The sequence below is a fragment of the Gymnogyps californianus genome, chromosome 3 (assembly GCF_018139145.2).
Source record: "Gymnogyps californianus isolate 813 chromosome 3, ASM1813914v2, whole genome shotgun sequence".
In the NCBI taxonomy this organism is placed as follows: Eukaryota; Metazoa; Chordata; class Aves; order Accipitriformes; family Cathartidae; genus Gymnogyps; species Gymnogyps californianus.
The window spans coordinates 14,199,785-14,221,807 of record NC_059473.1 but is presented as its reverse complement, the minus strand read 5'-3'; the positions used below and the strand labels follow the sequence as shown (position 1 = coordinate 14,221,807).

The 22,023-nt window shown below is 41.6% G+C and overlaps 2 protein-coding genes across 2 annotated transcripts in view; both read left to right on the top strand.

The window, feature by feature from the left end:
• RRBP1 (ribosome binding protein 1) overlaps positions 1-9,025 on the top strand; it is a 550,780-nt gene extending 541,755 nt beyond the window's left edge. Inside the window, exon 25 of the transcript XR_007766150.1 lies at positions 9,014-9,025. The gene's annotated coding sequence lies outside the window, so the exon portion shown is untranslated. The remainder of the gene's footprint in view (positions 1-9,013) is intronic.
• The window catches only part of TTBK1 (tau tubulin kinase 1), a 96,585-nt gene that overhangs the window by 38,826 nt on the left and 35,736 nt on the right, over positions 1-22,023 (top strand). The window contains exons 6-10 of the mRNA XM_050893119.1: positions 6,118-6,183; positions 7,720-7,812; positions 8,542-8,667; positions 19,426-19,580; positions 20,573-20,792. Coding sequence (XP_050749076.1) covers positions 6,118-6,183; positions 7,720-7,812; positions 8,542-8,667; positions 19,426-19,580; positions 20,573-20,792 — 660 coding nt within the window. The remainder of the gene's footprint in view (positions 1-6,117; positions 6,184-7,719; positions 7,813-8,541; positions 8,668-19,425; positions 19,581-20,572; positions 20,793-22,023) is intronic.

Below are 22,023 nucleotides of genomic sequence, written 5' to 3'. Positions count from 1 at the left end.
AAGCACCCTGTGGCTTAGGGGTGAGGGTGTACTCTGGAAGGAGGGAGGTGTGGTTTTCGTGTCTTTCCAAGGGGTGGAGAGATTTGAACTTAGCTCTGCTGCAACTCAGTGATTGCCACGACTGTCTTTTGTCTTCTTCCTTTTGGTAGAAAAGGACCATCTTCTCCATCTGACTCCAGGAAAGCATTACGAGCTGTAAATCCCAAATGAGATGTGACTAACACTCTACAACGCTCTCCAAAACATTTCCATTTCAGTGGTTCCCCTGCTCTATGTTACAGTGCATGAAAAACTCTCTTTCTTACTTAGCACTCCCCATGCTTTCCATGGGGATATTCTGTGCTACTTGTTCCCCTATGGGACCATACATGTGAGAAACAAGTCCAGCTCTGAGGTCAAAATTCTCTTGTTAAAAATCAAATTATAACTGAATGATAGGATTACAGCTGGAATAAACTTTTGATAAAAAATTGCTCATTCTTAGCCCTGCTTCTAATGTGAGAAAGGCATCCTCATCTCCAGTACAAGTTCTGGCACAGGAATCACATGATGAGATGGTTGGCACATGCTATTCAGAAAGACAAAATTATTACGTTGGTCTTTTCTGATGTTAAAAGCCATTGGAAATTTTGAATTCTGCTAAAGTAAAGAAGGAAAGATGGCGTTTTAACTCATCTCCTTCGGGTCTTTTGCTTTGGAAAGAATAGTAGGATACTATTAAGTAACTTTCTCAAAACTAAATTTTGTGCAAAATCTACAGGATTCTTAGAACTTGCACATTTTTAGGGAAGAGGAATACTGAGACTCAAATAAGAAACCCCATTGGGCTGATTGCTTTTGATTAGTTGATTTCTGTTGGAATAAGTATGTCTCAGCTGAGGTCTTTCCTCAGTTTACTGAATTGAATTTTTCAGGTTATATAATATAATATTAGCTCTTGCCTCTGATCAGGGTGGCCCTCACATTTCCATACTGTGCAGTTCACATCTTAAGATACAGTGACTGCTCACGTGGCATAAAAGCAGCACTGACTTTCATTCTGCTCTCTTTCAAATGACCATGCTGCATCCCACCACAGACAGTGGAGACCCCGTTATTTCTAGGTGGAGCACTGCAGCAATCGTCAGGGAAGGGGAAGATGCCTGAAGTTAGCAGCTGTGAAGCCTGTAAAGTTGGCAAGCCAGTGATTGTATGGAGGTTGCTGGTGAGAAAACAAGGTGGTAGTTGCAGAAAAAGCCAAATATCTTGGTTGGGAACCCATGACAATTCAAATGGGGAAGGGGACATCTCTGTTCATTTTTAGAAACTTCTGTGCTAACATTAGAACTTGCTCTGGGTGAAAAGGGCAAGAGATGAGAGAGCAAATCCCCTTGCTGGTATTAGATCAGTTTGATTGGGGGAGAAAGGGAGGTGTAAGTATCAGATAATTTTAGGAAGGAAAATCACGGTAGAACCATACAACTGACCTGTGGTTAGGCTGTATGCATCTCTGCTCTCAACTTTGTTTTTTATACTGTTAGGTGTGATATGTGAGCAGGGGGAAGTTAGTCTCTAGAGGGACCCCTCTCACCACTTTACAGAGCACTCACAAACCACACAGGCTCACTCAATGCGCTGTGTCTAAATGAAACTAAATACAGCATGGGCCAACAGCCCTGGGAAGGACTCTGGGAGATGGCAACAGCTGAACAAGAGACCCAGGTTTCTGGAGGGATACAATATTGAATTGTTTTTTAATTCATTTCTGTTTAATTTTTTTCTCATTTTGTTGTTTTTTATCATGTTTTTCTTTGGGTTTCTCTCTGTTTTACAGTTCTTTTGGGCTCTTCTTTTGAGGCTGTGTTTGATGCGTTGGCTTCCCATCCGCTGCTCGTAACCATCTCTGCTATGAGTTGTGAGTGAGCCATCACCATGCTTCTGGGTTTTCATTTTGTTTTGTGCTTTTGTTATATATGGAGGTCCGAATTACACCTGGTTTTCTTTTTTCCCTCATGATATGTTTTTTTTTCAGCAGGATCGTGACAGCTACCTAAATGTGATGCAGAGGCCTAGAACACTTGGGATTCTGCCTGAGGGGCTGGCAGACATTTGGGTGGTGCCAGAGGCTGTGATTTTGTCACATCTGTGGTTTCAGAGGCAAGGGGAGGGGAGTTCTCTCATCTTAGATTTTTTGGCTCCAGCTTCCTCTATTAATTTCTGACTCCCCATTGGGATAAAATATGCTGCTGTCATTAATGATTCTACAAAGTGCTGCTGTTTAAATTAGTAAGTCAAAACGCATGTAAGAGGTACAGAATTTGTCTCCACAGAAGAGGTGGAGATGCATATCCCTGCATCTCCCCCATGAGCCTAACTGATGGAAGCAGGAGATTCCTAGAAGTCACAGAGATACTTCCTTTTAGTTCAGTTAAAGCTTCCTTTCACTTTTCCTTCTTATCACAACTTTTCCAACAAGTCATTTCAATCCAAGATACATCTCCAAGTGCTTCCCATGATCTGTGGCATTTCCTCTCTCCCCTTACCACCTTCTCTTTGATCTGCGCTTTCTTTTCATTTTCTTACTGCTGGAAATCTTTTTCCTGTTTCCAGGAGAGGTGGGTTAATGATCCTAGATGACAGCAGGCCTGTCAGGGGCAAAGGTGGTGGATCTCATGAGGTGTTTGCAGAGGCTTCCAGAAAGTTGGGGAGGAACCAGCAGTCATGTTCCATGAGAGTACCACAGGCATAAGAAACATCAGGAGGAAAGTACTGGCATCCAAATATAAGTTTTTAGGAAGGAAGCTGGAAACTGGGACATTGAAAATATCAATCGAGGGACCAGTGAGGCAAGACGAAAAACTTTAATTTCTGTGTATGAACATGGTGTAAGGAGCAGGGATTCAGATTAATGAGGATATACAAGCGCTCCTGAAATAAAGGGAGCATATACAGGAAAGACAGAGTTCATGTGAATTGTAAGGGAGACACTGTTGGCACTTAAAATACAAATGATCTTGAGTGTTTGAACTGGAGAATGATGAAAAGCTGATGGATGCAAAAGAGCACAGTTTGGAACAATGCATGCACTTCGTACAGGATTTTGTTACCTAATTCTGTCTTTGTCTGTGAGGTAGTGTACATTGCTAATATATTGAAAGGAACACAGGGTATAATTTTTGCTCTGTGGTAGTGATCTAACACATTCTCCCAAGTTAAAACTCATTTTAAACCAAGCTTCTAACACAATGCAATATATTTCATATCTCTGTCATCTCCCTGACAGCTCTGTATAATAAATTACTTTAGCTTTTGTGCTAGACACAATCTGAATGCAAGAAGAGATATACTTTACCCTGAGTAACATTTTTTTATAGTAATAGTGATGTGGAAAAATTAAAAAATAAATCATGTATGGTTTAAAATGGTATTTCAGCTTGCTAGCTTCTTACCTTCGTATCATTTTTGGGATTCAAATCAGTTGGGTTATATATGATTTCATAGTCTGAAGCTCCTAACTGTTACAATTTCAGTTCTGTGTAAAATGTAGACTGGTCTGGACAGCAAGGATGCTTTATCCAGGCTTTTTTCCACTGCTGGGTAATGCAGTGCAGGGATGAAATTTATTAACTGGAAGAAATGAAGTGTGTAAAGAAATCATCTGGAAAATTAATGTTGATGAATTCAGAAGAAAAGTCAATAACAGTTGGGTATACAGCAAGTGCTACAATAAATGCTTTGGCAGGAGCTGTTTGGATGAAAAACAAGGTATCTCCACAGCCATAGAAATATTTGATAGCAGTGATTAGTGACACAGTCAAAAGGCATGACTAATTGCCTTGTGACTGGCAGGGCAGTCAAATGTGGTTAAAAGAGGTGAAACCTTTATGAGAAAAAGATGCTGTTAACACAGTTAGCATCTGCCTATTTTGTTCAAAGCTTTAAACGTCCTGTCAAAACAATTGCAAAGTCTTGCTCAGTTGCAGTGCTCTCCCTTCGCTGAGGTACCACATGAGAGAGGACTGGAGAGAGATCCCGTTGGGTTCAGCTGCAGGACTGGCTTGGTGAACTGTTTCATGTTGGCTGTGGGACAGATGCACAGTTAAAAGATGACTGGGCTTTTGGTTTGCTTCTGAAAGAGGAGGGGAATACATTTGCAAACTGCCTAGAGTTGGTTTCAGAATAGATCTAATTAAAGACTGCAAAGATAGCCTGTCTGCCAGAAATAGTAAGTATTGATCTAAAAAGATTTTCAGAGACATTGCCAACCATACTGAAACCAGCACATGTGGTACTTGGTTCAGTACATACACAGTTGATAACTGAGGACATTGAAGTAGGGAAAGAACATGAAAGACAAATTCCCATGGACTGCAAATGTTGAACAATATTTGTTCTGAAAACATTACGGGTTACACACTAGAATTGTTCACAATATGCTCTTATTTTTTGGGTCATGAGAAGTATCCAAACATACTAGCTTCCACTCATCATGGAAAAGAGCAATGACCTCTTGCTTTTGAATATGTAGAGGATATTTACAGTGATGGCTGATTCCAACAGATGTATTCCAGTGGCCAGTATTCTGCTTTTCAGGAACTCACATCAGTGAATTCACTGGAATTCTGAAAAATGTTTTGCAGTCATTTGTCAGTGGGAATCCTAAATGTATGCTCTGGGAGGAATGAGGTACATGATCATGAATATAATATCTTGACTATTACCTGCTGCTAAATAGGTAGCTTATAGCTCAAGCTAGTGTACTGCAAGATTAAATGCTGCATTAAGTGCACGGGATATGCATACAGGTTCTCCTTGTGGAGTATTTGATTAACGTAAAGGAGTTGTAAGATAGACTTCTAGCTTTTTTTGCTTGGAGTCACTATAACTTAAGAGTTGCATTATACACCATTCAGGTGTGTGTTAGTGGCATAGTGTTGGTGAACTTGTTTAAAAAACATTTGAAGTTTTATTCTTTCTGAGAGTATTGAAACTCAGAGCAACTTCCCTGTACCCAAAAGGAAGCAACTGAATTGTACGTATTTAAACTGATGGAAGGGTGCCCTAGAATAAAAGTACAGAGTTTTAGGCTTAGTTCTGAAAGCATAGGCACAACTGCAAGAACAAACATGACCTAAGTGGCACAAGTTGATTGGCACAATTAGAGTTGTTATTAACGTGCTCAAATTTCTGCAAGAGTAGGATCATAAGTATGAGTATGTTTAGTTCTTTGCCCAAGCTTAGCCTTGTGATGGAAGATGTCTGGGACCAAACCTGGTTTTGCCACATGAATTTTGAAAGCACTGCTGTTAACTCTGGTGCTTCTAGCTAAGCTGAAAGGATTTGGTGGATGTCATTATTTAAATGCAATTTTTTCAGAACAATGACATCTTCAATAAGTGAACTCACATGGTCTAATGTTCTTGTGGAGGCAGCAGTGGAGAGAGCTGGAAGTGTTGCTCAGCCCCCAGAACACAGAAAGCCTCCAGCTCAGAGGAATAGTCACAGGAGGACTACCTTCTTCCACTATATCAAGCCTTCACTTCCTGAGGACGCAAGGAACAAGAGAATCAGAGAAAGAGATACATGGTAAAGATACATGGTTTAGGATATACTGGGAAGAATCTGGAAAAAAGCAAGAACTCTGAAAGTCAGAGGTTCTTAATTTGTTTAAGTCTTACAGAGGATGTTGACAAGCAGTGTCAGCAAACGCGTATGGTCATCTGCCCTGTGTCAGAGTAGGGGATCCCCATTCTTGTGCTGACCAGGCTGCCCTCAGGCTCATGTTATTCATGACTCAGTTTTGCACTTGCACTTCTTTACTAGCTTTTCCCTTGACCTGGATTTTAAAAAGGAAAATATGATCTTGGATAATGTTCTTAGCTCTATGCCTAGCTATTACTATTCTAACCTATCACTGTAACCACCTTGCCCTCTCTGTAAAATAAGCTTTTCTAGAAATGCAGAATTGGAGAATGCTGTCTGTTTAGCTGGCTGCTAGAGCAGGTGAAGGCAGTAAGAGGTTTGTATCCCTTGGGTACATATGAAATAACAGTATAGACAAGAAGTTCTCAGGAGTTAGCTGCACAGGGGATTTAGTAATCTGCTCTGTCTCTGAGATTTTCTGTTGTCTCCCTTCAGCCTCGCAATGTTGCTGGTTTTCGAGGAACGGTCCGCTATGCTTCAGTGAATGCACACAAAAACCGAGTGAGTATTTTTGGGTTATAAGGAGTTAGCACCAAGGTTATTTCTCCTCAGAAACCTCTTTTCAGGAGCAGAGGAGTAAGAAGCATGAGTTCTCGTTTGTTACCTACAGAAGCTAGTATATCAGATGAATTCCATTAGGTGGTCAAGGCTGTTGACTGTAAAATCAAAATTATGATTCAGTTATTGGATCCTCTCTAGTTGGCAGCCTTAATAATTGTAATTATTGCATTATCAGACACTTTTTAAGGGAAGAAAAAAAACCCACACTAAAGTGGAAATCAGGTTAAGTGCCAGGCTGCTTGCTGCTAGTTTCTAGCAGAACTCGGCTGTGAATTACCAAGTGCAGGGTCCCCAAATCCATTCTCCACCTGGAATTTTTAATATTAACATCATGCCATCAGGTGAAGAGCCACATAGTGAAGGCTAGGTTTATTTTTCCCTGAAAAGAGCCATTATTTACATAATGTCTGGCCTGTTTCATTCTAAACACTTCCGGAAGTCTCATCTAACATTTTTCTCAAAACACTGGTTTGTCCTGTTTCAGTAATGTTCCGTGTAGACAGTAAACCGTAAGTCCTCTGGTTCTGCTGCTAAGTGCTTGCCAGATGGAAACTGTCAGCCCTCCTGTGTTACCATCCAGGTTTCTGGCCTTATTTGGGATGAGTCTGTAGTGTGACCTGTGACATATGAGGAAGTTTCAAGTCTTTTTAGGGAAAGAAGTCATTGTCTGCAGAAGGTGGAAAGTGTGATGTGTGGAGGGCAGTTGAATGCCATCATGAATTCATTCTATTTCCTGGGAGACACTGAGAAACCTGAGGTATATTTTTTGGAAGAGCTGAATAGTGCCAGCTGTAGCTGGCATCAGCTAGAGGTATATTTAGACACAAAAATTGCTGTATAATGCATGCTGTTCTGAGAAATCATGTTCTAGACATTGGATGTTGAGCACCAAAAATGACTTCATGTGCTTTGACAATTTCAGCCTTAATCCCCATATTTCAATTTCCCATTTGCTAGGCCAGGAGGAGAGTGGTATGTGGAAATGTTATAAATCTGTAAGTTGTTGTGGTGCTTGATGATGAGTGTTTTGCAAAAGCCCTTGAGGAAATGTTGTCTTCTGAAAAGAGTTTGAATGATATTTAGCTTAAAAATAATAATAGATTTTCTACACACAGTTTGGTTTTTTCCCTTAATCTAGGTTATTCCACATCCTATTAATAAATATTCCACTCCTATATACTCAGTGAGGGAGAGTCCTATGGAAAACTTGTGCTCTGTTGTACAGATAAAAAAACTCTTTCCTAATATATTCACAAAAAGGAAGACAAATGGGGTTATTCAGGTGTTGACATTGCCAGGTTTAGTAAATACTTGATTTTGCATCTTTAGTCTTTAATCTGGCTTCTTTAATCATTGAATGGGAAGTATGACTTTTCTTCCTGCTTTTTAAAATGAGGTAGCTGATCCGGAGAGCACACCTGGACTACTGAGCAGCATGGAACTTTGCTCCTCAGTCTTCGTCTCTCTTTTCTCCAGGAGATGGGTAGACATGATGATCTGTGGTCCCTCTTTTACATGTTGGTGGAGTTTGCAGTTGGTCAGCTTCCGTGGCGAAAGATCAAAGATAAGGTAGGAATCGTAGTGTCTGTGTTTAAGACAGGGTGCTACATTTTTATTATTATGACTCTTATTATTCCTCCTGCAGCTCAGTGCAGCTTTTTGCTGAAGTAAAGCCAGGGCCTGCTTTTCATCAGATCTTGCTGCAAGATGCTAACCTGCTTTTGTGTGTTCTCATACAGAGTGTGGAGCTTGTCTTATTTGGAGTAGCTAGACATTTTTTTATGCACGTTGTTAATCATATTTGATCAAGCGACTTTGACTTTGTTCTTGCAAAGCAAACAACAAAAGTGGAAAGGCTGAGCTGTCCTTTTGACAAATAAACAGAGCCTTTAGAAAGGTGGGAGGATAATGCTTTGCCATGCCAAACAAGCCAAATTGGAATTGCAACTGGAAAGTTAAACAGAATAAAGCTAACTGTTCATGTTGTCTTGGAAATACTTTGTGCTAGAGAATAAAATCCCCGGAAAGAAATAGGTCGCCTGTGCAGAAGGCTCTGCTAAGGGACAGCTTCTGAAGAGTGTTTCCATCTCAGGATTCCCCTTTGACCTTTGCCTGCAGTGATCAACCTCGCTTTGCTAGGGACACCAAACAAGAGAATGTGTAGACACAGTGCTGGGTATAAGAAGAGGCTGTGTTCCAGGAATGATAACACTAGATGGTATTCCAGGAATGATAAAACTGTATGAATATGAAGCAACAGAAGAGATTCTTGGCTCTGAGATATTTTCTTTTTTCCAGGAGCAGGTTGGCATGATAAAAGAAAAGTATGAACACCGAATGCTGCTAAAACACATGCCTTCAGAGTTCCACCTTTTTCTGGATCATATTGCAAGCCTAGACTACTTCACCAAGCCAGACTATCAGGTGGGAGCCTTTCTTTGTTACCAATCTGATGCATGGCACTCTGGATTGGCATTTGGATTTTCTAACACTTCCATGCATGTGTTCATATCTGGCTGAGGAATACCTTTCCTAGGACCAGAAGAAAAAGGTTGGACTGTACAGTTCTTCAACATCTCAAAAGTTTTTTCTTCTCCTTCCACCACCCTGTCCAAAATAATCCTGTACTCCAGACCAGAAAGCTCTTCCCAAGCAACAGAGTACTTTTGGCTTTCATTAAAACACAAAAGGGTTGAGATACTCCAAGTGTGACGGAATTTTAGCACAGCTTGCCAAAGTCTGCAAAGAGCCTATGCCAACAGCTCAACAGTGTACATCAACCCCTTTGATTTCTTGCAGAATCATATGGGCCTTAGCTATTATTATCTCTTTCTTTAATATTCATTGTAATGTTGGTTTTTTTCTCCCATTCACTGTTTGCTATCAGCATATATGTGATCAGTTACAGTAGCTCAACTAACACTATATAACTGAGGCAACTTGATTCTGTGCCCCTTTTTTATCACAGTGGTTTTCTCTGTACATTAAAGCCAGAGTGTTGAAAACAACATTTTATTAGCAGATCTGTGCAGTCTTATGTGAGTGCCTGCTCCTGTTGATAGTGCATCAAATGAGTGGGAAAATGGTAGGAGGGTGTTCCAGCAAACTCTCTCCAACAGTGCTTTTGTATTTTAGCCATGTACGTGTCACAGCATAGCAACCAGAACTTTTTTTTTTTTTTTAAAAAAAAGGCAAATACTTTCTGGGTAGTACAGTGGAAAAATAACATTTGCCACTAAGATGGAGGGCTATACAGGGATGGAGGTGGACTGAGGAGATGCTGAGGGAGCTGGATTTGTTTAGCCTGGAGAAGAAAAGTCAAAGAGGGGATCTGATTGCTGTCTTGCACTGCCTCAAGGACGGTTGTGGGGAGAATAGAGGCAGACTTTTCTCAAAGGCAGCAGGGGAAATTGTGACTAAATCTAGGGGCGGGGTGGGGGGGATAAGAACGAGGGTTCTTAAGTATGGAACAGGTACCTAGAGAAGCTGTGGAATTTCCATCCTTAGAGATTTCCAAAAGTTGACTGGATGAGGAAGCTGATCTGACTTTGCAATTAGCCCTGGTTTGAGCAGATGGTTGGATCAGAGATCTCCAAAGCTCATTTTGAACCTACATCCTCCTATATGCCATTCCAGTTTAAAATAATTGTGTCCTAACGGTACTGAAAAGCCATCCTTGAGATGGAAATGGAAGGAGATGTTTCTGGACAATTTTCGTGCAGTACAAATCACGAACAGCTCTTTCACAGTAGGGGATTTGTCTGAAGCTGTGAATTGCCTCTTTGCCTTCAGTTTCTTGCAGGTGCAGCTCTGGGAAGAAGCCTCCAAAAGGAACTCCCCACAAAAGTCTGGCACCTGCAGCTTGCCACCAAACACTGATTCTTCTAGCTTGACTTGGAGGCCTATTCCAGCCAGCAAATTCTCCAAACATCTCAGCTCCAGAGATGTCTTTATATTGATTTATCTGGATTTATTACTGTGAAAGATTAAAAAATATATCAGATGGCATCTGAATTTGTCACCAGTACCAGACCGTCAGGGAAATTAAGGAAATTGGGGAAGTATGTCTACTAATATATAAAGTCATGGTTTATTTAAAAATAGGAATGACAAGATTAGAAATATGGAAACCGAATAAAACATATATGAATATAATTTGAAGTTACAGTTCACCATTTCCTTTCTTAGCTCTTTAATATATTTCAATTTAAGATGTATGCTAATCACCAGGTGAGGATTCTGACTCTGAATGCTGTCCTTTAGTTGGACAGGTTTGGTGTTTCATATAGCTGCACAGCTCTAGTCGACCTCCGAGTTCTCCTCTTTGAGAGAAATTATGATGAAAGGGCAGCTTCACTGGGCTGGAGAAAAGGTTTGTCTGGCCTAGTAGCATGTCTCCAACAGTGTTGGCTGTGGGAAGATTATAAAAGAATGAGCATTCAGTGACACTTCCCCAGAAGACTCTCAAAGCTTGAGGATCAAGGATCCTTGAGGATCAAGAATCTCCTAAACCAAAAATGTCTCTATATTTCATAGCCCTCAATGAATTTGTCTTCCATGAACTTGTCCATTCTCCTCCTGAATTCATGTAAACCTTTAGTATCCACCATGTGACAGGGAGGCACCACAGGTTAACTGCTTGCTGTGAGAACTACTACTTCCTTCTGTTTGTTCTAAACTTGCCACCTGCCAGTCTTATTTAACGCCCCTTACATCTCGGACATAACTGTGAATGCTGGTCCCTAGCTCCTCTCCCGCTTCCCAGCCACACAGCATCTTACAGACCTCCATGGTATTGCTCTTCAGTTACTCTTTTGCCCAGACTGAAGGATCTTAGTCTACTTACTTACTTGCTTTTTGCTCAGAAGGAAACCTTTCCACACCTTTGGTTTGTGTCATCCTCTGAACCTTCTCCAGTTGTGCCTTTGTGAGGTGGGGACTTGCCAGCATTGCATGTTGAAGATGTATGTAGTCCATGAAGTAGCAAACTGCAGTTACAATGTTCTATTCCATTCCTAAGACTTTCTAATATTCTATCTGTTTTATCCAGTGGCAATGCAGTTTTGATTGCTCCCATCTCCATGTACCAAGTAAAGCTTTGGCTTCTTTTGCAGTAGCATGAAGTTTTGGTAAAATCCTTCATCTCCCACCTCCATCATTTGAAGTGGGGAATGATGCATAAACACTGCATGTGAGCATCTGATAATAAGATCATTCTGACTGCTCCCTCCTCCCTCACTGTCTGAATTCTGATGTATTCTCTCTCTAACTTCTCATGATGTATGTCTTCTGGCTTTGCAGGATGCTGGATATCATAGGATGCTTTTGGCTTTAGAAAGAGGCCAGACATGAATGTAAGAAGAGCTGTACTGGGTCAGCCCCTCCTTTCTTGCTCCTTTGTAAATGGGAACAGACAATAGGGGACTGGCCGCTGCTGCTGTCCTCCTTGCTCCAAGTGATCCATGCCCTGAAGTTTGCAATCTTTTTCTTCAGCTCTGCCACCATCAGCATCTGGGATTGTCCATCTAAGCAGATATGCTAGTGTGAAGGATGGGAAAGGGAGAGGGGTGAAATATACCTATAGCCCTCACCACCATTGTGCAGCATACCTTAACTGTTGCACAAAGGAAAAAGCAACTGCATCTGGTATCTTCAGACTTGTTTTATCACTGTGACAGCAAAAACGTTTTAGAGGTGGAAGGCAATGCAGATACTTCATCTCAGTGACCCCATGACTTTCCCCACTCCCCTCCATCCTTCGTTCTCTGTATTGTTGTTAAAAAAAAAAAACAACACAACAAAACCCAAAAACCTCAACCAAACAAAAAAACCCCAGTCCTCCCACCACTCAGAGCTCTATTTCTCTCTCTCTCTCCATCCACCTCCTAGCCTGGCTTATGGCTTTTTCTGTCTTTGTGTGAATTCTCTCTGTCTCCTAGTTTTGCAGTTCTCCTACTCACACCCTTGCCCCTATGTGATTGTTTTTTTCTTGTTTGTACTTGTTAGCCACCATGATTATCTCTCGTTTGCCTCAGTTAAGTAATCACACTACTTGTCTTTTCCCCTACCAGTCTGACTGGGAAGATCATAATTCTCCTTAACACATGAAAATAACATTGCTAACACTCAGGACTACAGCTGATGCTCTGCAGCATCCAAGTAGTCACCTGCCTTAGGGGGGAAAAGGGAATCGTGTGTCTGCAGCAGGTTCACTCTTACTTAGTCAGTGATCTTAGCTGGGCCCAGAAGCTGATGGGATGGTGAGCCTGTTCGTCCTGGACCTACTCCCCACGGTGGCGAAGGTTGCCAGGATCATACTTGGTCACAGACTGTGGCTCTAGATCCATGGGAAGTGTCTAGTTCTTAACTATTGACATCTATGCCCCAAGGCCAAGCCATCAAAAAGTGTTTATCAGTAGTCATCTGCCTTCCGTTGCCATTTTAGATCCTCCTAAGCACACTTCATGCTGAGTGGCAATTTTACCACAGTTCTGGGCCCCTGAGATCATGTCAGAAGAGAGAGATACCAGGCTGTAACTGAAGACTAAGTGTGACTGGAGACTACTGCTCTCTGATGGATAGATGGCACAAGCTTTGCCTAGGCATAGGCGAAGAAAATGATAGTAGAATAAAATAGAGTTGAACTGTCACATGATGGATCTTACTTGCACCTTGTGTTTTTGCACTTCTTGGGCTCATGGCCTCTGACATCAGGCCTATCCCTTTAATGGATCCCTGTCAGTATTGGTTCATGGTTAGGGTCAAACTTTTAGCACTTTCACAGCGGGAGGATGTGGGCATTAGAGCAACATTTTTGGGTTTTCTGACTCATTTGACAGCAAGAACATGCCTTTTCCCTGGCATAGTGAAGATAGGATGTGAGAAAAGTGCGTGAACTGGGTCCAACTGGTAGAGGGATAGTTTCAGGTATGGTTGGGGAGGTGGCTGGCTTCTCTCCCCGAAGATCCATCTTTTTGCAATGAGTATCAGAAGAGGAATGGTGATCTTTGGTCCTGGAATATTACAGAAATTGGGGTGCCTTTGCCTGGGAGCCCATCAGATTCCCTCAGCTGGTGGACTGTTAATTGCATTTCACCCAAGAAAAAGTGATCACATCACCTGTGATTGTATAAGAGAATGGCTGTCTTGTACACGTCTAGAGCAAACGTGGGAAGGTAAGAGCTTTGTACATGGACCTCTTCCTTTCAGATCCAGTCAATACCAGATATTGTCAGAGCGTTTGGGAAAGACTCCCTGTGGACAACCAGTGCCAGTTTGAGCTCCCTCATGCTGGCCAAGTTATTGGAAGTCTTCCATCACAGGCTTAATGTTTTCTCCCAGGCATCCGTCTAGGGCTTACAAACACGTATCAGGAGCATTCCCTTGTCAAAAGGGGACCCCTGCCGCTTAAGAGGTGTGCCTAATATTTATTCTTTAATACTGTGTTGGGGATTACACTGCAGATTAGAAACTTGAGCAAGAGCAACTTGCCACACCTGAAGTTTGTGCTGAAAGATTCCGTCTTCCTAGATGAACCCTGAAGAATTCAAGGCTGGAGCATCTGGACAATCCATAACTGTTTTGGGACCTTTTTCACCTGGTATTTCAGCATTGACTGTGATTCATTTCCTGAACCTTGGCCAGGAGAAGGCATTTGACAAGAGGTATCATGACAGTTTAATAGGTAATTTCTGCACAATTGGCTGCTTCTCTCTCCTTCTATGAGACATCAGCCCAAAACATGGTATGCCACTACAAAATGTGCAATTAAGCTTTACGTCGTCATGGATATTAACATCTTTAATAGAGAAACATGTTGGGCCTCTTCTTTATCCCACCAGTGGTTTTCATACTCAAAGCGTTGGAATTGCACGTTGTCTTGTGGAAGTTGACGTGCTCTGATGTGACATGGTCTAGACCTGGTACATGGTCTGACAAGCCATGCCCTCACCAGCCTACATCTACTGAGTCATGAGTCCTTGTCCAGTGCTAGGGGGGGAAAGGTACCACAAGGGTTCCCTAGTTCCCATTGCTGTGCTGCAGTTTGGTTTATGTGATGTATTTTCTTTACTGCTTATCCCTTTCTGTTGTTAAGTCTGGCCCAATAGGAAGCTCAGGAGTCTGAACAGCCCTAATGGGGCTAAGCTGATCCAGTCCATGCTCTGCCCCTTTTTCAATAACATTCTCCTGTGACTCTGATAACCTTCCAAGCGAAAATTCTGTATTTCTTCTCACTGGGGTGCTATGGATCTGTGCTTACCGTGTAGGTGGGGAAGAGGATCTGAGCTGCATCTGTAGCCATTGCCTCCCTTCTCTTTCTGGACCCTGGAGAGGTGGAGTGATTGCTGTACAGTGCAGGTAGTCTGAATGAAATATAGTGCCTTGTGCCTTTCCTGTTACCTCCCAGGCTTCCAGAATGGCCAACATTTCCTTTGTATATGAGGAATTCCCAATGAGACCTATCCAAACTATTGGTCTTCCACCACAACTTCCCTATGATATGGAAGCTCTTTTCCAAGTAAGGCCAACTACAGGCACCATGATAATGGATTGCTTTCATAGGTCTCTGTCTGCATGTGGTGTAGACCTATTGGGTGTGCTGGAGGTTAGTCCTGTCTGGTAGCTTCATGATTTGAGCCTAATTTTTAGGTTACAGTTAGGTGTACATAACTTTTTTTACCTGGTGCATGGATGAAAGACATATGCATTATTCTCATCCAGTAGAGAGAAATTGGAATATCTTCCTGCATCAAGGAAGTCTTATGAGAAGATGCTACTTAGTCATCTACTACCTTTTCCTACCTTCCCTCATCATGTGAGCTCAGCCTTCCCTGAAGTCTCTTCATCTAGCCTCAAACCCCATCAAATGGTTACTCATAAAGTTTTTCAAAAAAATGACAATATTGTTCATCTATGCACATGCTTCATAATCACTTTCCTTGTTTTTGTGTTCTGTCCAGACACCAAAAGGCTAGGTCTGTTACTGCCAAGAAAATATGGCAAGTCAGCCTCTATCTACCATTAGGTCCATGGTATACAAACTAAAAAATTCTTAATGGAGTGGTGTATACAGGCATAGCTATGGTGGGCATTATATTCTTGCTGAAGGGGGATGCTGGGCTCATTATGAAATAACTACTTTTGGAAAGCATGTCCAGGTACATGAAAGATTAGAAGGGACTGGGAAGACCCAGCATGGATTTACCCAGGACAGAGCATACCTGACCAACCTGACCAGCCTTCTGTGAGGATGTGACTTCTTCTATGGATGCAGAGAGAGCAGTGAATGTTATCTACCTTGACTTTACACAGTCTTTCATAAAGTCTTCACAGCCAGATTGGAAAGAGATGGTTTGAATAAGTGGACCACAAGGTTGGTGGCAAATTGTCTGGATTGCTGGGTGTCAGAGGGTTGTGATCAGCAATGCAAAGTTCAGTTGGTGGCTAGCCAGTAGTGGTATCTCTCAGGGAACAGTACTGGAGCTAATAGTGTTCAGTGTCTTCATTAAAGACCTGGATGATGGGGCAGGGGGACAGAGCACACTCTCAGCCAGTTCACAGAAGATACCAATTTGGGAGAAGCAGCTGATATGCTGAAGGGTAGTACTGATACTCAGAGAGACCTTGACGGGCTTACAGGAACCTCATGAGGTTCAGCAAAGGCAAGTACAAAGTTCTGCACTTGGGATGGAATAAACATGTGGAACAGTACAGGCTGGGGATCAACTAACTGGCTAGGGAGGAGCTCTGCTTCTGCAGACCTGAATGTCTTAGTGGTGACCATGAAACAGTAGTGTATCCTTGTGACGAAGCAAGCTAACCACATGTTGGGCTGTATTAGGAAAAGCATAGCCAGCAGTGTAAGGTGAAGTGATTATTCCCTTCTGTTAGGCACTTGTTAAATCACATCGGGAAAGCTGCGTCCAGTACAAGACATACAAACTGGAGTGAGCCCAGTGGTAGGCCACCAAGATGACTGGGAGCTAAAGCACATGCCATAAGGGGAGAGGCTGAGAGAAGTGGGTTTCTTTGACCTTAAGAAGGGAAGGATTAAAGGGGATCCTGGTTTTGCCTTCTGCTACCTATAGGGAAGACTGAGTTAGACTCTTCTGAGGTGCACAGTGAAAGGATGAGATGCAATTGACGCAATCCACAACGAAAGAAATTGCAATTAGCTATACAGGAAAAAGTTACCACCAGGAGGATGTCAAACAGTAGTGCGATCTTCATCCTTGGAGATAATCAGAACATAACTTGACAGGGCATTGAGCAAGCTGATCTGACTTTGAAAGTGGATCTGACTTGAAGGTAAGCCCTGCTTTGAGTAGGGGGTAGACTAGGTGATCACCTGACTTCTCTTGCAACTTAAAGATCTTTTGATCTTTAAGGCTGCAAAGGCTCTTGCTGTGCTCCTTATCTGACATCCTGTTTAAATGAGGGATCTCTGGTCATCTTCCTCCTGGCTCTGCCAGGTTAGCTGTTCGTGGGCCCAGCAGAAGGAAACTCAGTATGGGAGGCTTGCAGTGACTGTGGAAACTCTTCTGGTCCCTAATAATATTGTGTCTGCAGGCAGAGAATCCCTAGACAGGATCCAGTAGTTTTTTGCATGACTTCTGGGAGCAGTGGTTGTTGTTGGGACTGTTCTGTGCAGTTTCCCACTCCACTTTCCTCCTTGTAAAGCTTTGACCTTTCATCAGAAGTATAAAGCGTTCAGAGAAAGCTGAGAAGGCTCAATGAGATCATGGAATAGCTTGAGAATAATGGCAGCTGAGGACACTAGTATCCTTCAGCCTGCGAAAAAAGACCCTACAGGGAATACAATAGAAGTCTGTAAAATCCCAAATGGCCTGCAAAGTCAAATGCAAGTGTTACAGAACAAGTTATAGCAGAAGTAACAAAAGTTGTTTTGACTGAGTGGGTCTTTGACAGCATGAAGGAATGCTAAGAATAAGACAGCTGAACTTCTAATTTTAGCATGTGGTTTCTTACTTCAGACTGCTTCAGTATCAAAGGAATGGAAGGTGGCAGAAGCAGTACCAGTTTTTAAATGGCTTCAGAAGATACCAGTCCCTGACACTGACACGTACATCACAAAGAATCAGAAACTGTGATAAAGACCAGGATTAGCGGGCAGATGGGTGAGGATGATCTAATGAGCAGAAGTCAGTATGTCTTTTATAAGGGCGTCTGTCTACAAATGTATAGAGTTCTTGGAAGGAGTCTTTGAGGATGTGGGGATATTCATTTCTAAAAGACATTTGACAGTAATCTTTGCCAAAGTCGCAGTCAGAAAGCAAATATAATCCTAAGAATAACTAGAGTAGTATTAGAGGGTAAACAGAAAATATCTTTATACTACCATGTAAATCTCTGTGAAGCATACTCTTAAATACTGTGTGTAGTTCCATTCCTGCCTCTCAAAAAGGATATCTTGAAATCAGAGAAGTTGTAGGGAAGGGTAACAAGGAGGCTAGAGGTAGATTCACTTTCAGATGCGGAAAGACTAATTAGACTAGGACAGTACACTCTGAAAAAAAGAGAGGACTGGCATGTACATGACATCTTTAAAATCAAAGGCAGAATGGCAAGAAGTGAGTGGAGAACAATTGTCTTGTGCTTCTTCTGATATGAAAATGAGAAACTGCCAAATGAAATTAGCAGCTGGCAGGTTTGAATGAGCAAAGAAGATAGTTGACATAATTGGTGCATTCTTTGCCATAAGATAGGTGTAGTCCGAAAGCTTATGTATTCAATAAGTAATTAGGCAAATTCATGAGAAAACATCCATCTAAGGTTACTAAATACCAGAAATGCATTTACTAAAGGCAAGACTGTGACCCTTTAGTTATTCACATTCAGTTTTGAGCAAGAAATTCCCTGCCAACAGCAGCAGCACAACTCCTGTTTCCATCAGAGGTGAAAGAGGGCATCATGACACGAGGCTAACAAGCAGAAACACATTCCTATCATATTAAACTGTCACAACAGTAAAATCCCTTTCGAATCAAAGAAGCTGCTACCGCTGCCATGTCACATCCACTCTCTGGAGAGATGTTATCTGTTCCTTGGTCTGACCAACAGTCAACTCTGGGAATTCTTTTAATCAAACGTAGTGCCACTGCAGGAGTGGAGCACCTAATTCTAGGATTCTAGGTCACAAAAAGGAGGAAAAGATGGCTCAACTGAAAGCTGCAAATAAGCATTTTACTGCACTTTGGTGGAAGGTAGTAGGAAATGGCAGGCTCTCCTGGCCTTCTGATCATGCTGATAAACAGAACTGGAATATAAATGCAAACAAATAGGGGGGTTGTTCATGGTAATTTTTATTCATAACTTAGTGCTAATTCTATGCCATAAGTCAAATGTATTTGTTGCCATATTCTCTCTCTGTATAGACTTTAGGCTGAGTCCTCTCAGTTCTGCATTATTTAGCTGAATAATTTTATTAGAAATACAGGACTTCACGTACAGCTGTGTTGGCCTATAGCATCCAGTTTCCCTTTGACAGCAGAACATCAGATTTCCCTGGGTAACGCATTGATGCACGGAGCACTGTTGCCAGTAGTTTCATTCTCTCCTAAAAAATATCTGTTCTTAGAAAGCAACAAGCGTAAACCACGTCAGCATGAGCATTTGTACCTGCCATCTTATAAAGAAAAATGTATCATCCCTTTTACAGTTCTATTTTCTTCTGCAGCCAAATGTGGCAGGCCACATTGTGCATAGGCATATCAAAGGGCTCCTGACCAAGCTGCATTTGAGCCAGACACTGCAACGAATCTGCATCCTAGGACTGTGTTTGCCTGTTGTGTTTATGTCTTCTAGCAGCCCTTGAACTCTACATATCAAATGTACTATTCTGCATATGTCTAATCTACAGGAAAGCTGAACTGAAGTTAAGGCTTTAGAGTTAGAGTAACAAGCCAACCGCAAGATTTCATCAAATCAGTGTCAAAATGTTGCATGCACTTCTTTTGTAGATTTAAAGAAATTTCGGTTACCAAGCCAAAACCAGCCTGAGAAACAACTGATACAATTTTGACATTTGCTTTCATTTCTTGGTACCTTTCGTAGGAGATGGAGATTATAAGATGCACTTGGTCCTCATGCTCATACTTCAGATTTTTTGTCAGAGCCACCCTCAGCTACTTAACATAAATTGTTTTTGTAAATTTATTCCAGCTAATCATGTCCGTTTTCGAGAACAGCATGAAAGAAAGAGGCATCACTGAAAATGAAGCCTTTGACTGGGAGAAGGCTGGTACAGATATCTTGTTGTCCACTAGCACCTCTACTCCACCACAGCAAAACACCAGGCAAACAGCAGCCATGTTTGGGTGAGTATTGCAGTTGTGCCAGTCAGACTATGGACATCCTCAATAACAAGCTCAGTAACAAGTTCATTTTTGAAAGATTTCAAGGCCATTATGGTCCTTGGAAGTTGGAGCTGCATGGCAGCCACTACTTGATTTGACTTTATATACATTAACATATATCTAAGGTGGTGGAACCCAGTTTCAGACCCTTGCTGTCCTGAAAACACATTTTCTACTGAGGATGAGTGTGTGGGTTGGAGTCACATTAAGGGATGTCTGGAGACCTTTGGCCAGGATTGATGGATCCCATATGCCTGTATATTTTGCATGCTATATGGCACACATGGCTGGAGCTTCTGTGAGAGCACCTGCTGTGAGGTAGTTGTTGCCTTGCTGTGGGGTGGGTTTGTAATTGATAGTGAGCTGAACACAGCACAGTGCATGCACTGGTCACGCCTCGAACACAACTCCTCAACCTTTACAGAGTGTTTCATATGCTGGTGCAAAGGTACACAGACCTTGGTGCTCAGGGATGGAAATGAGTCCAAACAAAAGTTGATACAGCTTAGTTCACTGGTCTGTCTTGGTGTTTTTGAGGGGGCTGACGTTAAGGGATAACAATAATCTGTAGTAATATTATAGGAGATAGATAAAAGCTTAATATTATAGAAAGTAAAAGCTATAAGGCCTATTAAGCCTCATTTGCTCATGCAAAGAGGGGAAGTTTCTTCTAAGCTAAATGTTGTGTAATGGGCACTTCTGAAGAAGTTTGCAGCCTGCGTATCAAGGGTCCCAAGATGCTTTCACTGATCCATCCCACTGTCTTTGTGACTATATGTTAGGTGGAATCCTCCTGTTCTGTTTCAGGTTGTCATATCTGGGATAATGCTGGACTGCCTGTTTTTTCAACCTGGTAATACCCTAGAAGCTGCTAAGGAATTTCTTTGGGCAGTGTGATAGGCCTCCTTCTTTAAGTACTAATAATTTTACCTTTCTTCTTGTCTCTTCCATAGGGTGGTTAATGTCACTCCGGTACCTGGGGACTTGCTTCGTGAGAACACTGAGGATGTCCTACAGGGTGAACATCTGAGTGATCAAGAGAACGCTCCTCCCATCCTGTCAGGCCGGCCAGCGGAAGGTCTTGGTCAGGCTCCAAACACTGCTTTCAATGAAGCTGAAGTTTGGGAAGAGACAGATGTGAATCGCAACAAACTCAGGATCAGCATCAGCAAAGTAAAGAACATTTATTTATCTCCTGTGGCTGTTGGATTTAGGGCAATGGATTCATAGACTGCTAGAAGTCGCGTGGATCCACTGATGTAGATCATCCTACATAGTGCAGTCCAAAAAGCACTGTGGAATTTCCCTGTGGAAATGGGAAATTACAAACAATTTTTTCACAGAGTAAAAGCCATTGGGATTAATTTGGATCTTTATGCAAATTACATTTTGGGGGCCAATAAAGCTCGAGTGAATCTTTCATACAATCATTATATCATTATCTGGGATCTTGATACTTAAAGCAATGAAATTCTAGTCCTTGCATAGATGATACAATATCAGAAATGTCCCAGGTTTGGAAATTATAAACCAAAATTTTATTGTGTCCTAACCTCTCGGGTAAATAAATTTCATCAGAGATGTCTTCATAAGCCATATTTTTCTACATCTTGAATCATCACTAATTTTTCTCTTCCAATTTTTTAACTTTCCTTTCTAAAGGTAGCACAATCTATAAAGAGCATCTAATGATGGTTTTACTCCTGTGAAAAGCGAGAGAAACTATCACTTAATATTCTCATATTTCTGCATTCCAAGATCGTATTAGACTTCTTAGCTTGCACAAAGTGTATACTTCAGTTGGTTTTCCTCATAATCCCTAAGCTGTTTCTCAGTCCTTTCTTGTAAATGTTACCTAATTTCTTGGAGGTATCCCCACTGAATGATGATTCCATAGTAAATGTTAAGTATGAGAATCTACCAGTTTATTTATTAGATCAACTTACGAATTGTTTTGTTGATCTCAATTCTTATTTAAAAATCAGAATGTCACATGGCATGACATCAGATACATACAGAATCTATTAGCAGAGAAACCTTCATCAAACAGACTTAAAATATTATCAGGGCATATTGGATTCACTTCACAAACCTGTCTTTAATGGACATTTGTGGACTAGCATGTTAAATCTACCAGTCTTCGGTCTGACCAGAATTCACTTCAGTCTCTACTGGCACAAAGTTAGTCCTTCTTTCAGCCCTGTCGATATCTCCACTGTCCTTAGTCTTATTAGAAAACATTATTCATGGACAAGAAATAATCTCATCTAACTAGCTTAAAATTCTCCAATGCAAATAATTTGGATCAACGTGTTATCTGTATGGAACATTACCAGCAGCATTTCCCAATACTGAGAATTATAAACCAAGTTCAAATCACTTCTTCATCTCTTACTCGTAAACT